Genomic DNA, 15,923 nt, shown 5'->3' on the forward strand with positions numbered 1-15,923 from the left:
CTAGGTAGCAGGACGGTATTTATAGCAGAAACACCTTGGCCTGGTTTGTGTGTACGAGGACTACAGTGTGTATCATATCCTGCACCACACGTATGCATCAAACATGATTGCATGCATTACATCACGATTATATATATATATATATATATATATATATATATATATATATATATATATATATATATATATATATATATAGTATTGCTATATGGTACCCAAGGTCCAAATAACTATTCGGTCCCCAGCTTCCTTTTACCGAGGAGCCGAACGAGCCGAACAAGCTGGTTCCGAGCCGATGGCTTCCCCTCCGCTCCCACCTCGCTCCCACAGCCGGCGCCCGGCGGTTTTACGCTCGCCGTTCTTTCCACTCCCCACCCCCACTACCTCCCCCACCTCCCAGCGGTTCCCAGCTCCCCGGGTGTCATGCCGCTCCGAAGCTCCCCCACCGACACACGCAGCGCCATTTGCTTTCTGAGGCCGGGAGCAGAAGGTCGAGTCGCCGCTCCCGTGTTCAGCGCCAGCGTCGCTGCAGGCTCTTCCGCCGGCGTCGCCCCAAGCTCTTCACCCGGCGCCGCACTAGATTCTGGACCCGCCGGCACCGCCCCTTTCGGAGTTCTCCGTCGGCGTGCCTTATCTCCCCTCCCGCACTCAGGTACGGAGGCGTGGGTGCGGCGTACGTAGGCGCTGCCGCTTCCTTCACCTGCACCAGCGGCGGATCCGGCCTCGCCTGAGCCAGACGCCGCGCCGCCGAGGGCCGTCCCCACCACCGACGCTAGCGGCATCCATCCACTAGCGGTGTCTCGCAGGGTAGGAGGAGGCTCCCCAACCGGTGTCTCGCGGAGGCTCCTCCTTCCCCGACCGACGGCGGCGCTATCTCCTTCCCCGAGCAGCGGCAGCTCGTCTTCGGTTTGATCCAGCGGCAGCTCGTCTTCAGTTTACTGGTATGGCCTCAACATTCGTGGTGCTTTTTTGTATGTACTATGATACAAATTATCTTCCTTGTCCTTTCCTGTATTGTCAATTTCTTTTTTGAACTGTGAATCTGTATGCCGAGAAGGTTGGTTTCGGTCTGAACTACGGAAACATAAAAACATATTCATATATAATTCGGTGCCCTCATCTGGCTTGATAAATGTTGCATGATGTTCATATAAACATGAAATTAATCTGTAGTATCATATACAGGATTAATCTGTAGTATCATATACATGATGCCCATTTTTCTCTCAATATACTTTGATCCCACTCATAATCTGGCATGTTTAAATTCAACAATAGGAGTTGTTTTTGTTGGCAATTTCTCTGCTTCACATCAGATCAGATCACATTACATGGTGCGAGGCACAGCTCTTCCCCAACCTCCACGTCATCCAGCTGACGAGATGGACTAATGCTCCAATGATACCAAATTTATGCATTGTGTTAAAAAAAAGTATTCAGAGAGTTACCTAATTCTCTCCTCTAGAGGATTGCAAGATGTGTGTGGTTGTTGAAACAAAAATCATCCATGCATCTAGACTTAATCCTCAATATGTTCAGGTTAAAAAACTAGCAATTCAAAATCAGCTTAAAAAAGCCAAAAGGCATGCTCCGTCGGTAATTACCCAGCCTTCGGCAAGGTATTTCAACGAAGAAGCACCCTGCAAATTCTGAGATTACGTATGAAATTACTACTACCTAATTTGCTTCTAAGATTACGTATGAAATCTAGGCAGTAGGATCGGCATCTGGTTATATTTGTTCTTTTGTTGTGATCTTGATTTTTACATTAGTGTTTCTTAACGTGCCTACATAATGACAGCTGTCAGTATGATACTTTTGAAATTTGTGAAGCAAGATGTGCATTATTTTTGGGATGGAGGGATTACTATTTTTACTAGCTAGGTCACCCACTTGATATGTAATGCACCTCATCTCTGAAAGAAGAATTACATTTTCGTGCCACTTGTATATTTGTATACTTGCTGCTGTTGTGTGTATGGACTTACCATATATTTTTGCAGGAAGTGCTTCTATGGATTATTAAATCTGTAATTGAAGAAACTGGGAGTGATGTTAGAACAGATCAACTCAGACTGTCTGGAAGACACTAAAGAGTGGAAAGGTATATCAGTTCACTGAGGTCTAGTGTTTGTGATCATGCTTGAACACAGTTCTGTTTCCCTAAGTATCACCGATACGCGATACGCCGATACGGGTACGGGTACGGCGATACGGCGATACGGCGATTTTCAAAAAACAAGGATACGCCGATACGGCAAGTATATATATTTTAAAAAACATAAATTGCCAAATAATTTTTGAGAACGAAATAGATAATAAATATTACATTTTCAAAGGGCCAACACACATAGCAAATGTTCAAGTTCAACCAGAAATAGCTAAATGATTAGTTCAACCTGGATTGGCCTACGTTGATGGGCTCCCGATGCTCTTTCAAATGAGGTGTTATTGGTCCAAAAGTATCGGATGGAGTATCGGGAAGTATCGGACGGAGTATCGAGAATTAAATCTTTTATTTTTAAATCATAATTTCTCGATACTTCCCGATACGCGTATCGGGCCGTATCGGGGCGTATCGGCGTATCGGGCCGTATCGGATACGGGTACGGCACCCATTTTGAAGTATCGGTGATTCCTAGCTGTTTCCCATAGGAAAGGCTATATCAATTCACTGAGTTTTGAATTATGTGCAGTAGGTCTGATAGAGTTGACTGTTTATGAAAGTGACATCTCTCTCATGGTCTGTGCACTGTTGCTGGGCAAGGCAATGTTGTACCAGATTGTGCTCCCACTCCTTTAGTTTCAGCTTACTGGTTATGAACACCATTCTTTGCCCATGTTTTCTCAGGTCAAGAACCCCTGGCCGAATGCTGATGTTCACAGGACTTTTGCTGAACCACTTTGGACTATTTGAAGCACGGTATGTTTATGTTTGTCATTTAGATACCAGTTTAGTCTCTCTTTTCGTTTACTCAGCAAACCTAGTTCTGAGTGAGCTCTCATGTCTGGAACACTATCTATGCATGTATCACACTGTCTTGTATGGTGTTTCGAGAAGCATGGGCATAGGATTCTCAGGTCTGCCTTGTACCTTCTCTTTATTGGTTTTCTTCTAGTAATTCTGCCGGCTAATTTTCTTTGATTATCAATGATGCAGCTCATCTGGGACCCTGCCCTTGGCCTGCCACTTGAGAGGCCGAAGAGTGTTACCATGGAGTGGCTGGAGAACTACTGCAAGAACAAGGCTACTTGAAGCTTGTCACAAATGCTGGCTTTTCCCAACCTTATGGTGTTAATAATTAAACATGGGTTATAGAAGTAGTCATTTCCGGATTTCCCCCTTGGCTGTTGAATAACGCAAGAGCACGATGCCCTCAGGCGGTAGAATTTTCTAATCTTCCTTCACTCGTGGACATCGAGATAGTTGATTTGCGGCAACACTGGCATAAGAGATTAGGACATGCTAATTAATCTTTACATGTCAGCATTGCAGAAGTGATTGGGTTGACTAGCATGAGGACGAGAGGTACGACTTGACAAAATCTATATAAGGGAGGAGATTTATTTACATAGCTAGCAATACCGCTACTGCCGTACACTGTACCCTCCAGATGCACAGGAGCTTAATTGCATCTTTAGCAGATCTGTAGGGAAAATATTTTCACAATAAACTTTGTAAAGGAAGCGTATCGAGATTCAAGAGGAATGAATCAGAAGGTGTTTTCCTAGCTAGCAGGATACCCTACAGATTGCCGTTTGGTAGAGGTGTCCCTGAAATCCACTAGCTCTACCAAGCTACTTAACTCCCTTCACACTTCAACTCTGGAAAGCAACGCAATTATATGAACCAAACAACATGCAACTCATACATCTGATCACTAAACAAGCCTACCATGCCATGGAGCCATTGATTTTCAGTTTTCCCAGGTCTACCATGCACCCATTCATTTTTCAGTTTGGCCTGATCTACCAGCGCCTCTAGAAGCTCGTCTCTGTACACTACGCCAAAAAATCACCAACAAGTCTACCATGCAGCCATACATTTTTTGGTTGCACTTGACCGACATCCTGCATCCATGCAACTGCTCATAGCATTCAACAGCATTCGTGTTCAACAGATGGCTCAGAGGCGCCCAACCATGGCCGGTGCCGATTTCATTGTGCAAGGGTTGCAAGAACACCACCAGGCATATGGTGTCACCTCGGTCATGTGTTTCAACCATAATTAGCCACACTAACAAAATCAGTACCTTTGCGAGCAACCATGCGCAGCAGATGGGTGACTATGCTTTCATGACAAGCGTTTGTGATCTGCAAAAAAAAACATATCGAGAGAAGAGGATATACAACATTGATGAAAGGGAACTATTAACTTGATACAGGAAGAACAACTTATAAATATTCAGACCAAAGTAAAGCGGTGACTCTGAGAATGGGATTGAGATCTCTGGGGATCTGTAAAACATCACAGGCAAATATAAAATTATCCTCTTTGTTGAACCAAACTAATGCTGATTGCAAATGCACAAATATTGTCCTAAAATATTAGCACTTCAATGTACATGGAATCCTAGGGAAGGCTGACACTGATTGAAGACTTTAGTTCTAACATTCAACTAATACTTTCCAAGCATACAGGAGTACACTACTGATTAGGAGTTTTAAGACTGCATTCAATACAATATTTAGCTTTTATAGTGATGCAACACTAAATCCTGCATCACTTCTATTACTCACTCCCGCCACTGATGGCTTGTTCCTCCTGCCGGTCATCATCTACATATTCATCATCATCCTCGGAATTACTAGGGATTCCTATGTAAGAGTTGTCTTCCAAAAGCCTCCTCCTTTGCAGCGGCCTTTCCTCCAGTTCCTTCCTATTGTTTCCATGATCATACATGTTCTGCTTGTTCTTTGCACCCGCAGGTCTGCCCCTCCTTTTATTCTTCATCGCTTCAAGGCGGTCTTTATTCTTTTGCAACGTTGGGCATGTCGCTGAGTTATGGGTTGACTTCAATTTACACACGCTGCATCTTCTGGTTCCCTTCTTTTCTCCTTGTGCTCCAAGAGTGACTTCATTCATTTCGGCTAATGTCTTGCTACGTCCCTTAGTCTTTGCACAAGGTGGTCGTTCCATTGAAATCCCGCTTTCCTGGGTTACGCCAACCTGTACATGTTTGTTCCATTTAAATTTGCTCAACCATAAATTGTTAATTCTATATACACTGCAAAGATTATCTCACATTGAGTGCTACTGTAGTGTCCTGATCGCTGGACTCCCCTTTATTTCCCTCACCCACTGCCTGCAGTTGGATGCTCATTTATCCATTTTCATATAAGAATTCACACCTACAGCTATCATATGCACTTCAATTTCATTCAATGTTCATGCAATTTCAATTTACCTCTCCTGATGCCATGTTCAAGTGGTCATGACATGGATTATTTTCCGTGACAACTGCATTACTTGTTTGCCCGATTTCCTGCATTAGAAGAAGAAGAAAATATCCTATTATCACCATCGATATGGTCACATTGCCAGCTTGTTGAATTTCACAAATTGAAATCAATTACCTGTGTACCTTCATTGTGCCCGCACATGTCTTCGTCACTGTCTCCTTGCCTATATGTTTCCTGTGTTTCAGCAACAAAATCACTGTTTTAGTATAAACTTTTCTACTTTTAACCATTTCCATCCATTCTCGATTCATCATTCAAATACCTGTCCTGTTGTATTTCTTCATGTCGTGTTTTTTTTTGGCCCAATATCATGCGGGATGTCCTTTATTTCGTTGAACACGCTATCCATCCCTTCAATTGCTCTTTCAAACGCAGCCTTCGACATGCTACCTGCTTGAACAACTTTTGTGCTCTTTTTCAGTAGCAATTTTGTTCTATAGTTTTTCGTGTTTCCATCGTCTCCTGTTAAAATCTTGTCTTCCCTGCTAAATGCCACATCTCTCCTTGCTGACTTGGTGTACCTCTTGAAAATGTATTTCACAGGTATTTTATCAATTTGTATGTGAATGAAGGTCCGCAGCAAATGAACGCAGAATAGGCCTGCATGTTTGGATTTGAGCATGCTTATGACTCAGCAGAGAACATCAGTACGAAATTATGATATGGCAAATTATATTTTACACTTTTATAGCTTCTAACTTTTTTGTACCTGTGTGCTCCCACTCCCTGCACTCGCAGCCGAAATCATCCTTCTCTTTGTCTGCTCGTACTTTAAATTTGTGTTGCCCCCAACATATCTTCGTAGTCTTGTGTGTATGACATATTAGATAGTAATTCCTACCTGCATCTGTATCGTCCTCAATCTTATATGCAGTGCATTCAAACAGTTTTGTCTCGAAGTCTTTAAACACATTTCTACTGTAAATTCTTCCCATTTGTATCTCGAATTCCCATTTGGTCTTTGTAAGGGTCTTGCTCTGAATCATAAAACAACACACCCCGATTATATTTCACTTCGAACAGTAATGCAATATTTACATGAAAGCAATAATGATTTCATATATCATGGGAACATATTTTCTATACCGTTCCATGGTAAGTCTCCGCACCTTCCTTCATCCTCCTTGTATGCAAAAAATTAAGTACTTGCTTCGCAAACCTGTGCAATGCTGTTTTCTTTCCCACAAAACACTTCTTCATAATAAAATTAGTGCTCTCGCTGCGTTGTGTGGATGCCATTCTTCCACAGTAATCACCTTTGAAATAGACTGGGATATACCTTTTGCGCTGATCATAAAGGCTTTGAAGTGCAGTATTTTCTTCTAGTTTAAATTCTGCTATTAGATTATTCCATGCTGCCTCAAACTCCCAAGGTGTTAGTGGATGGTTTAGCACCGAATTAAATTTTTGCTTGAAGTCTCGTTTCTTGTACCTGCCACGCAAAACGATCAGTTCCGGACATAGCTTGCTGAATACATGCCACCTAAATAATTTTTTTCCTTATATAGTCTTTGTGGAGGGTTTACCAACTAAGTATATTTCTACTTGCAGTTTGGTTTCTTGTACCTTTCATACAATTTGTTCAGCTCCGAAGATAGCCTGTTTACTACATGCCACCTGCATATTTTGTGAGTTATCCCTGGAAACTCCTTCTTGATTGCTGCTTCCATAGCTGTATCTTCATCTGCAAATTATTTTTTTGTCACAAGCATCCATTAATCCCTTGCAAACTATTAGTATAGCACGAAATCTCAATATCCTTGTGCAAAATAAACTCAAGAAAGAAATTACTGCATACCTGTCAGAATACATTTTGTTCGGTTCTTGACCATGCATTTTTTAAATGCTTTGAAAACCCACTCGAATGTTTCCTGTTTTTCATCTCCGAGCAGTGCACACCCGAAAACGGTGTTATGTAGGTGATGGTCAGAGCCAACAAACATAGCTAGTGGTTTATCATAAATATTTGTTTTATATGTTGTATCAAATGTCATTGCATCACCAAAATCTATATAGTCCCCTTGCATGCTTGCATGGCTCCAAAATATGCTGTGTATGCATCCATTCGTGTCAAGCTTTGCCTCCCACCGGAATTGGGGGTTCTCTGCCTCACAGTCTTTGAAGAATTCCATCAGCTTGTTCACGTCATTAGCATGCTCCGCCCTCATATTCGCTGCCCTTCTGCAGATTAGCGATACGTAAGCTCATTATATTTCGACAATAAATGCAAAAAAAATGTATATATTCAGCTTTGCCACACACCTATTTTCCAGATCTTTGTCGGTCATTGCTATGTTCTCCTCACCCCCATGCATACCTCTTATTATGTTTCTAACGCAATGGTTAGGAACGTCATTTGCTTGTAGGTCATCAACATAGTCTAGAAGCAGAGGATCTTTGTTCTTGTGCGCCCTCATATGTTTTGTCTCTGTAGGCTTTGGGAGCAACACATGGTTATGATCTAGTCTGACCTGCTCTATCTCCGCTACTTTTTCATTACTTTCTTCATCACGTCTAAACTTTAGCTTTATCATCGCCAGGCACGATGTCTTCTTTGATGTCTTGCCCGTTTTTCGTTCTGCCTCGTCTTTCTTGTAGTACTCTCCTTTTCCAAAACGATTGCACCTAAAGTACCTAGTATTCCCTGACTTGTTAGCCTTTTTTGGCTCGAAACCTGCCTTTTCAGCATATGTACAGTAGAATTCATGTGCTTCTTCCTCTGATTTGAAGCACCTACCCACTCTTGGAATCCAAGCTTCGTCCATGTCGTCTCTCTATTACCAAAAAAAAAATCAGAATCTTTTACATCTTACCTATGTTTTAATGATCTACTCAACTTTAATTACAGGCAAGGACATTAAACACTTACATGTGTGTATATATGTCCAGGATTCGGTGTCTGAATATCAAATGGGTCAACAGTTGCAGGCGGTGTGATTATATTTCTGCTACATCCTTCTTCACCTGAACTTTTGCGAATTAGATTTCTGATGTATTAAGCTATACAATGGTTCACATGAATAATCAATCACTAACCCTCGGTCATGCTCGATGCATGTGGTGTGTGTATTCCTTCGTCTATATTCATCCTCCTTTCATTTGAAACACCCCCCTGTATTCCTTGATTCTCTGATACATCCTGCTGCATCCCTAGATTGCACCTTGTTGCCTCTTCGACAATGACTTCCTGTTCTTTTCTCACCGGAACATCTCCCTGCTCTCCTACTTCACCAAACTGGAGCCTTCTCGTTGCCATGCTGCTTCACAAAGTAAATGCCAAAACCATCAGCACATTATCCAGTCTGCATCCAGAGATGACAACTTAATTGATTAGCGTGGCATAGGATAGAATATCAGATGAGCAAATGGATAGTGGGGGGAAATCCCTTACTAGCTTCGCTAAATCATTAAGCTACATCATGAAAGCATTAAGCTATTGAATCCTCTCAGTGACATTTAATCGAACACGTGACCTCCATCGTTGGAAAGGGAGCAGATCACGCCATTATGAGCGGACAAACACAATCAAACACTCCAATACCTTGTGGGGCTGCATGCTGGTTTGGAGGCAGAGTAGTCCCCGTTGAGCGCGAGGCAGAGTAGACCACGGCGAGCGTGTGGCAGAGCAGTCCAAGGTGCTTCCTGCGACACCACGCCGTGCGCGCGAGGTCAGCTCCCACGGCCTCCGCCTCCTCGACCAGACACTGGTGCTGGAGAGGACCGCCGCGGCGCGAAGTCCGGAGAGGTCCGTCGCGGCCCGAATTCTGGAGCAGTCCGCCGCGGCGCGCGCTCCGATGTTCTCCGCCTCGAGCGAGAAACGGCTTCCTGCTGTGCGTCTCGATTTCTTGCACGAGCGTGACGCCATTGGGAACCGCCGGGACGTGGGGGTGGTGGGGGGGGCGGCGGGGCGTGGCCGGGTCGGCGGACTGCGAAGGACGAACTGCCGCCGCGAATCATGGCCGGAGGGAGCGCGGACTGAGGAGCCTTTTCGGCTCGGGGCGGGGGAGAGGGGGTCGGGACCGGCTCCATGTGGACGGCTCGGGGGCTCGTTCTCCTCGGTGGAGATTGGAAGCTAGGGACCAAATGCCTATTTGGAACCCGGGGACCAAATAGTGCTGCTATATATATATATATATATATATATATATATATATATATATATATATATATATATATATATATATATATATATATATATATATATATATATATATATATATATATATAGCCGGCTACAGAATATCCAACGGTTCCACCACACCGCACCCACCCCAATGGCATCAATCCACGCCCGCCACCTGCGGCTGACCGGCTGCATCCGACTCGATCAGCTCGGCTCCGTTTCAGCACCGGCGCACGCAGGCACGCAGCTAGCAGGAGCGAGCCAAGCGGTTCCCCAAATTACGCCTCCCAAATAGGAACTTCCTAGATCCGCCTTCGGTCGTTGACTGCTTTGGCCGCCGCCCCCCGACGGAAGCGGGATCGATCTGGCAGGCTCCAAAGTTGCGCCGCCGTAGACGCTCCCATCAGTAGGCTTCGCCTCACCCTGAGCACCCCGTGGAGGCTGGAGCTGGTCGCCCTGGCGTGGCCGGTGGGTAGAGGCAGTAATGGCGCCCCCGTCCGTGGGAGCAACGGTGACCCGGCAAGCGGCGTTGCGGCGTCATGGTGGCGATCCCAATTTATTTTTTCAGTGCAGATCGCTGGTCTAGTTTGCCGAATTGATATCCCCTTCAGAGCACGTCATCCTGGCGTGCCTGCTGGAGATGCAGATTTGGCGGTGGCAGAGGCAGCGGCGGAGACCCCCGGTGGTGGGAACAGCGGTGATCCTGGCGGCAGCGCGGCGGCCTCTCCGAGAGGCACGGTGGCTCTCCGACGCCTCGGCAATTACCTTCCACCCTCGTCGCGACGGTCGCCATGTTGCGGAGCCAGAGCTTCCCAGCCGGTGAGTGGTGCAGCTCGAGCGGTGGTTCCCAGCGAGCAGCGGACCACGCGGCTGGTTACCACTTACCAGAGTTGACTTGTCACGACCCTGGTTACCAGCTTACTGCTGCCCCCTACCACGCGGCTGCTAGCCTGCTATCCATCGCGCACTGTGCGGACGGGAAGATATACGAATGGGACAGCAGCCTCGCCGCGGCTGCAGGTCGTCCAGGCACGGTGAGCCGCTAGCTGCCTGTGTTTGCTTCGTCCGTCGCTGTGGCTTGTAATCTCATCGTGATATTGGATCTCACCGTGAAGGAGGTATTTGTTCTTGCGTGTGTCAATGGTGCTGCCAGCAAGTTGTCAGCTCTGTTTTCCCTGTTTCTGTTGCGGAGCCTTATTAAATTCATTTGATTTTTCAGATTTGTTGGACAAATGAGCTGATATATGGTCAATAGGAGCATATAGTTATATACAAGCGCCAGTTAGCTAGTGATAGCCTGATAGGTTTGCTTTGCTTTGAGAGTTACTGCTTTATAGATTTTGAAGTATTAAGAAAACTCTGTAAATTTTCTCATATTATTTAATGTTATTCCTTTTCATGATGATTTTTTTAGAAGAAACATGATGATCTTTTTACCAGTATGGGTTGGAGACCAATATAATTATGTGATTCTCGTTAAAAAAGCTTTATATGATTCTCATTCTATATTTTGTGTTTAAGCAGTGCTTGATGGAATGGACAAGTAAAGCAAATAATATTGTATCATGTTCATCCTATATTTTTTTCTCATATTGCTTGCAGTACTTTTTAGGATGGCACATTATAGTTTTACAATACGGACTAGTGGCATCTTATATTGATGTACTGTCATTTGTAGTCTGGCCAATTTGGCAAAGTGAGGTAAATTGCTTTTGTTTCACTTTGAACTATATAAGAGACTAAGTTCTGAAGTATTATTTTCCTCTATTATAGACCCTGCTTGTGAACGAAAGAACCGGTAAATTGATGATGTTTGATGATGTTATTATTCTAGTAACTATCCTTTGTCGTAAGTTAATGATGCTATTCTGCTAAACACCATTGTGGTATATTGCTAATGCTATTCCGGTAAATTGATGATGTTATTCTAGTAACTATCCTTTGTCGTAAGTCTAATGACGCTATTCTGGTAAACACCATTGTGGTATATTGCTAACGCTATTCCGGTAAATTGATGATATGTTATTCTGGTAACTATCTTTTGTCGTAAATCAATGATGTTATTCTGGTAAACACCATTGTGGTATATTGCTAACGCTATTCCGATAATAAATACTTTGTGGTAAATTGATGACTCTATCCCAGAAAATATTTTTAGATTGTCGTAACAATTTAATGGTAAATTTGTCCATCTATAGTACTTGATTCATGGGAACCATTTGATGCTAAATTGTGCATTCCTCTCGTCAAAATCAATATATATATATATATATATAGTAAATGATTTCTTGAAACATCATGACGTCTAATTGTGATGTAACTTGCACAAAACTATGGTTTATTGTCGTAACCATTGGATACTGGCATGTGCACAATATGGTCCATGCATCCTCGTAACCCTGTTGGGAACCTGCATGCAGATGTATAAAAAAATCAATACAATAGTCAACAGGCATGTTTTGATCAGTATAGTAAAAATGCAGCGGTAATCACGGACAGGAATCATGGAAGCCCAGCTCATACGAAGCAGCATCGCGTTCGGCTCTCGTATGGCTTGATGGCTTGCTAGCTTCCTGGCTCGGTCACACTAGTAATTAAAGCAGAACGGACCGGGGAGGACGCGCCAATGAAGCTGGATCCTGGGTGGTTCGGTGGGTTGGCCTGGCTACAAAAATAACCTATTCTATACCCGGGGACCAAATAGTGCTGCTATATATATATATATATATATATATATATATATATATATATATATATAGCAGCACTATTTGGTCCCCGGGTTCCAAATAGACATTTGGTCCCTAGTTTCCAATCTCCACCGAGGAGAACGAGCCCCCGAGCCGTCCACATGGAGCCGGTCCCGACCCCCTCTCCCCCGCCCCGAGCCGAAAAGGCTCCTCAGTCCGCGCTCCCTCCGGCCACGATTCGCGGCGGCAGTTCGTCCTTCGCAGTCCGCCGACCCGGCCACGCCCCGCCGCCCCCCCACCACCCCCACGTCCCGGCGGTTCCCAATGGCGTCACGCTCGTGCAAGAAATCGAGACGCACAGCAGGAAGCCGTTTCTCGCTCGAGGCGGAGAACATCGGAGCGCGCGCCGCGGCGGACTGCTCCAGAATTCGGGCCGCGACGGACCTCTCCGGACTTCGCGCCGCGGCGGTCCTCTCCAGCACCAGTGTCTGGTCGAGGAGGCGGAGGCCGTGGGAGCTGACCTCGCGCGCACGGCGTGGTGTCGCAGGAAGCACCTTGGACTGCTCTGCCACACGCTCGCCGTGGTCTACTCTGCCTCGCGCTCAACGGGGACTACTCTGCCTCCAAACCAGCGTGCAGCCCCACAAGGTATTGGAGTGTTTGATTGTGTTTGTCCGCTCATAATGGCGTGATCTGCTCCCTTTCCAACGATGGAGGTCACGTGTTCGATTAAATGTCACTGAGAGGATTCAATAGCTTAATGCTTTCATGATGTAGCTTAATGATTTAGCGAAGCTAGTAAGGGATTTCCCCCCACTATCCATTTGCTCATCTGATATTCTATCCTATGCCACGCTAATCAATTAAGTTGTCATCTCTGGATGCAGACTGGATAATGTGCTGATGGTTTTGGCATTTACTTTGTGAAGCAGCATGGCAACGAGAAGGCTCCAGTTTGGTGAAGTAGGAGAGCAGGGAGATGTTCCGGTGAGAAAAGAACAGGAAGTCATTGTCGAAGAGGCAACAAGGTGCAATCTAGGGATGCAGCAGGATGTATCAGAGAATCAAGGAATACAGGGGGGTGTTTCAAATGAAAGGAGGATGAATATAGACGAAGGAATACACACACCACATGCATCGAGCATGACCGAGGGTTAGTGATTGATTATTCATGTGAACCATTGTATATCTTAATACATCAGAAATCTAATTCGCAAAAGTTCAGGTGAAGAAGGATGTAGCAGAAATATAATCACACCGCCTGCAACTGTTGACCCATTTGATATTCAGACACCGAATCCTGGACATATATACACACATGTAAGTGTTTAATGTCCTTGCCTGTAATTAAAGTTGAGTAGATCATTAAAACATAGGTAAGATGTAAAAGATTCTGATTTTTTTTTGGTAATAGAGAGACGACATGGACGAAGCTTGGATTCCAAGAGTGGGTAGGTGCTTCAAATCAGAGGAAGAAGCACATGAATTCTACTGTACATATGCTGAAAAGGCAGGTTTCGAGCCAAAAAAGGCTAACAAGTCAGGGAATACTAGGTACTTTAGGTGCAATCGTTTTGGAAAAGGAGAGTACTACAAGAAAGACGAGGCAGAACGAAAAACGGGCAAGACATCAAAGAAGACATCGTGCCTGGCGATGATAAAGCTAAAGTTTAGACGTGATGAAGAAAGTAATGAAAAAGTAGCGGAGATAGAGCAGGTCAGACTAGATCATAACCATGTGTTGCTCCCAAAGCCTACAGAGACAAAACATATGAGGGCGCACAAGAACAAAGATCCTCTGCTTCTAGACTATGTTGATGACCTACAAGCAAATGACGTTCCTAACCATTGCGTTAGAAACATAATAAGAGGTATGCATGGGGGTGAGGAGAACATAGCAATGACCGACAAAGATCTGGAAAATAGGTGTGTGGCAAAGCTGAATATATACATTTTTTTTGCATTTATTGTCGAAATATAATGAGCTTACGTATCGCTAATCTGCAGAAGGGCAGCGAATATGAGGGCGGAGCATGCTAATGACGTGAACAAGCTGATGGAATTCTTCAAAGACTGTGAGGCAGAGAACCCCCAATTCCGGTGGGAGGCAAAGCTTGACACGAATGGATGCATACACAGCATATTTTGGAGCCATGCAAGCATGCAAGGGGACTATATAGATTTTGGTGATGCAATGACATTTGATACAACATATAAAACAAATATTTATGATAAACCACTAGCTATGTTTGTTGGCTCTGACCATCACCTACATAACACCGTTTTCGGGTGTGCACTGCTCGGAGATGAAAAACAGGAAACATTCGAGTGGGTTTTCAAAGCATTTAAAAAATGCATGGTCAAGAACCGAACAAAATGTATTCTGACAGGTATGCAGTAATTTCTTTCTTGAGTTTATTTTGCACAAGGATATTGAGATTTCGTGCTATACTAATAGTTTGCAAGGGATTAATGGATGCTTGTGACAAAAAAATAATTTGCAGATGAAGATACAGCTATGGAAGCAGCAATCAAGAAGGAGATTCCAGGGATAACTCACAAAATATGCAGGTGGCATGTAGTAAACAGGCTATCTTCGGAGCTGAACAAATTGTATGAAAGGTACAAGAAACCAAACTGCAAGTAGAAATATACTTAGTTGTTAAACCCTCCACAAAGACTATATAAGGAAAAAAATTATTTAGGTGGCATGTATTCAGCAAGCTATGTCCGGAACTGATCGTTTTGCGTGGCAGGTACAAGAAACGAGACTTCAAGCAAAAATTTAATTCGGTGCTAAACCATCCACTAACACCTTGGGAGTTTGAGGCAGCATGGAATAATCTAATAGCAGAATTTAAACTAGAAGAAAATACTGCACTTCAAAGCCTTTATGATCAGCGCAAAAGGTATATCCCAGTCTATTTCAAAGGTGATTACTGTGGAAGAATGGCATCCACACAACGCAGCAAGAGCACTAATTTTATTATGAAGAAGTGTTTTGTGGGAAAGAAAACAGCATTGCACAGGTTTGCGAAGCAAGTACTTAATTTTTTGCATACAAGGAGGATGAAGGAAGGTGCGGAGACTTACCATGGAACGGTATAGAAAATATGTTCCCATGATATATGAAATCATTATTGCTTTCATGTAAATATTGCATTACTGTTCGAAGTGAAATATAATCGGGGTGTGTTGTTTTATGATTCAGAGCAAGACCCTTACAAAGACCAAATGGGAATTCGAGATACAAATGGGAAGAATTTACAGTAGAAATGTGTTTAAAGACTTCGAGACAAAACTGTTTGAATGCACTGCATATAAGATTGAGGACGATACAGATGCAGGTAGGAATTACTATCTAATATGTCATACACACAAGACTACGAAGATATGTTGGGGGCAACACAAATTTAAAGTACGAGCAGACAAAGAGAAGGATGATTTCGGCTGCGAGTGCAGGGAGTGGGAGCACACAGGTACAAAAAAGTTAGAAGCTATAAAAGTGTAAAATATAATTTGCCATATCATAATTTCGTACTGATGTTCTCTGCTGAGTCATAAGCATGCTCAAATCCAAACATGCAGGCCTATTCTGCGTTCATTTGCTGCGGACCTTCATTCACATACAAATTGATAAAATACCTGCG

General features: G+C 43.9%; 2 protein-coding genes and 2 long non-coding RNA genes across 4 annotated transcripts; 2 read left to right on the forward strand and 2 right to left on the reverse strand.

The window, feature by feature from the left end:
• The first annotated feature begins 266 nt into the window (after positions 1–266).
• Positions 267–3,731, forward strand: LOC120660374. The gene is made up of 5 exons (XR_005669559.1): positions 267–941; positions 2,004–2,104; positions 2,852–2,923; positions 3,062–3,081; positions 3,161–3,731. It is a non-coding gene; the product is annotated as an uncharacterized LOC120660374 (long non-coding RNA).
• A 745-nt stretch (positions 3,732–4,476) lies between these two features.
• LOC120660373 lies at positions 4,477–5,860 on the reverse strand. The gene is made up of 5 exons (XM_039938884.1): positions 5,726–5,860; positions 5,578–5,637; positions 5,409–5,486; positions 5,247–5,306; positions 4,477–5,170 (listed from the first exon to the last, which is right to left on the reverse strand). The coding sequence occupies exons 2-5, from the start codon at positions 5,602–5,604 to the stop codon at positions 4,733–4,735; spliced, it is 603 nt and encodes a 200-aa protein (XP_039794818.1). The 5' UTR covers positions 5,605–5,637; positions 5,726–5,860; the 3' UTR covers positions 4,477–4,732.
• A 280-nt stretch (positions 5,861–6,140) lies between these two features.
• LOC120662580 (protein FAR1-RELATED SEQUENCE 5-like) lies at positions 6,141–9,012 on the reverse strand. The gene is made up of 8 exons (XM_039941697.1): positions 9,005–9,012; positions 8,500–8,720; positions 8,333–8,427; positions 7,726–8,237; positions 7,262–7,644; positions 7,030–7,147; positions 6,550–6,895; positions 6,141–6,440 (listed from the first exon to the last, which is right to left on the reverse strand). The coding sequence occupies exons 2-8, from the start codon at positions 8,717–8,719 to the stop codon at positions 6,141–6,143; spliced, it is 1,974 nt and encodes a 657-aa protein (XP_039797631.1). The 5' UTR covers position 8,720; positions 9,005–9,012.
• Positions 9,013–12,419: 3,407 nt separating this feature from the next.
• On the forward strand, positions 12,420–14,036 carry LOC120660375. The gene is made up of 4 exons (XR_005669560.1): positions 12,420–12,921; positions 13,206–13,426; positions 13,499–13,593; positions 13,688–14,036. It is a non-coding gene; the product is annotated as an uncharacterized LOC120660375 (long non-coding RNA).
• Positions 14,037–15,923: the final 1,887 nt, after the last annotated feature.

This window comes from Panicum virgatum, chromosome 2N, assembly GCF_016808335.1.
Source record: "Panicum virgatum strain AP13 chromosome 2N, P.virgatum_v5, whole genome shotgun sequence".
Taxonomy (NCBI): domain Eukaryota; kingdom Viridiplantae; phylum Streptophyta; class Magnoliopsida; order Poales; family Poaceae; genus Panicum; species Panicum virgatum.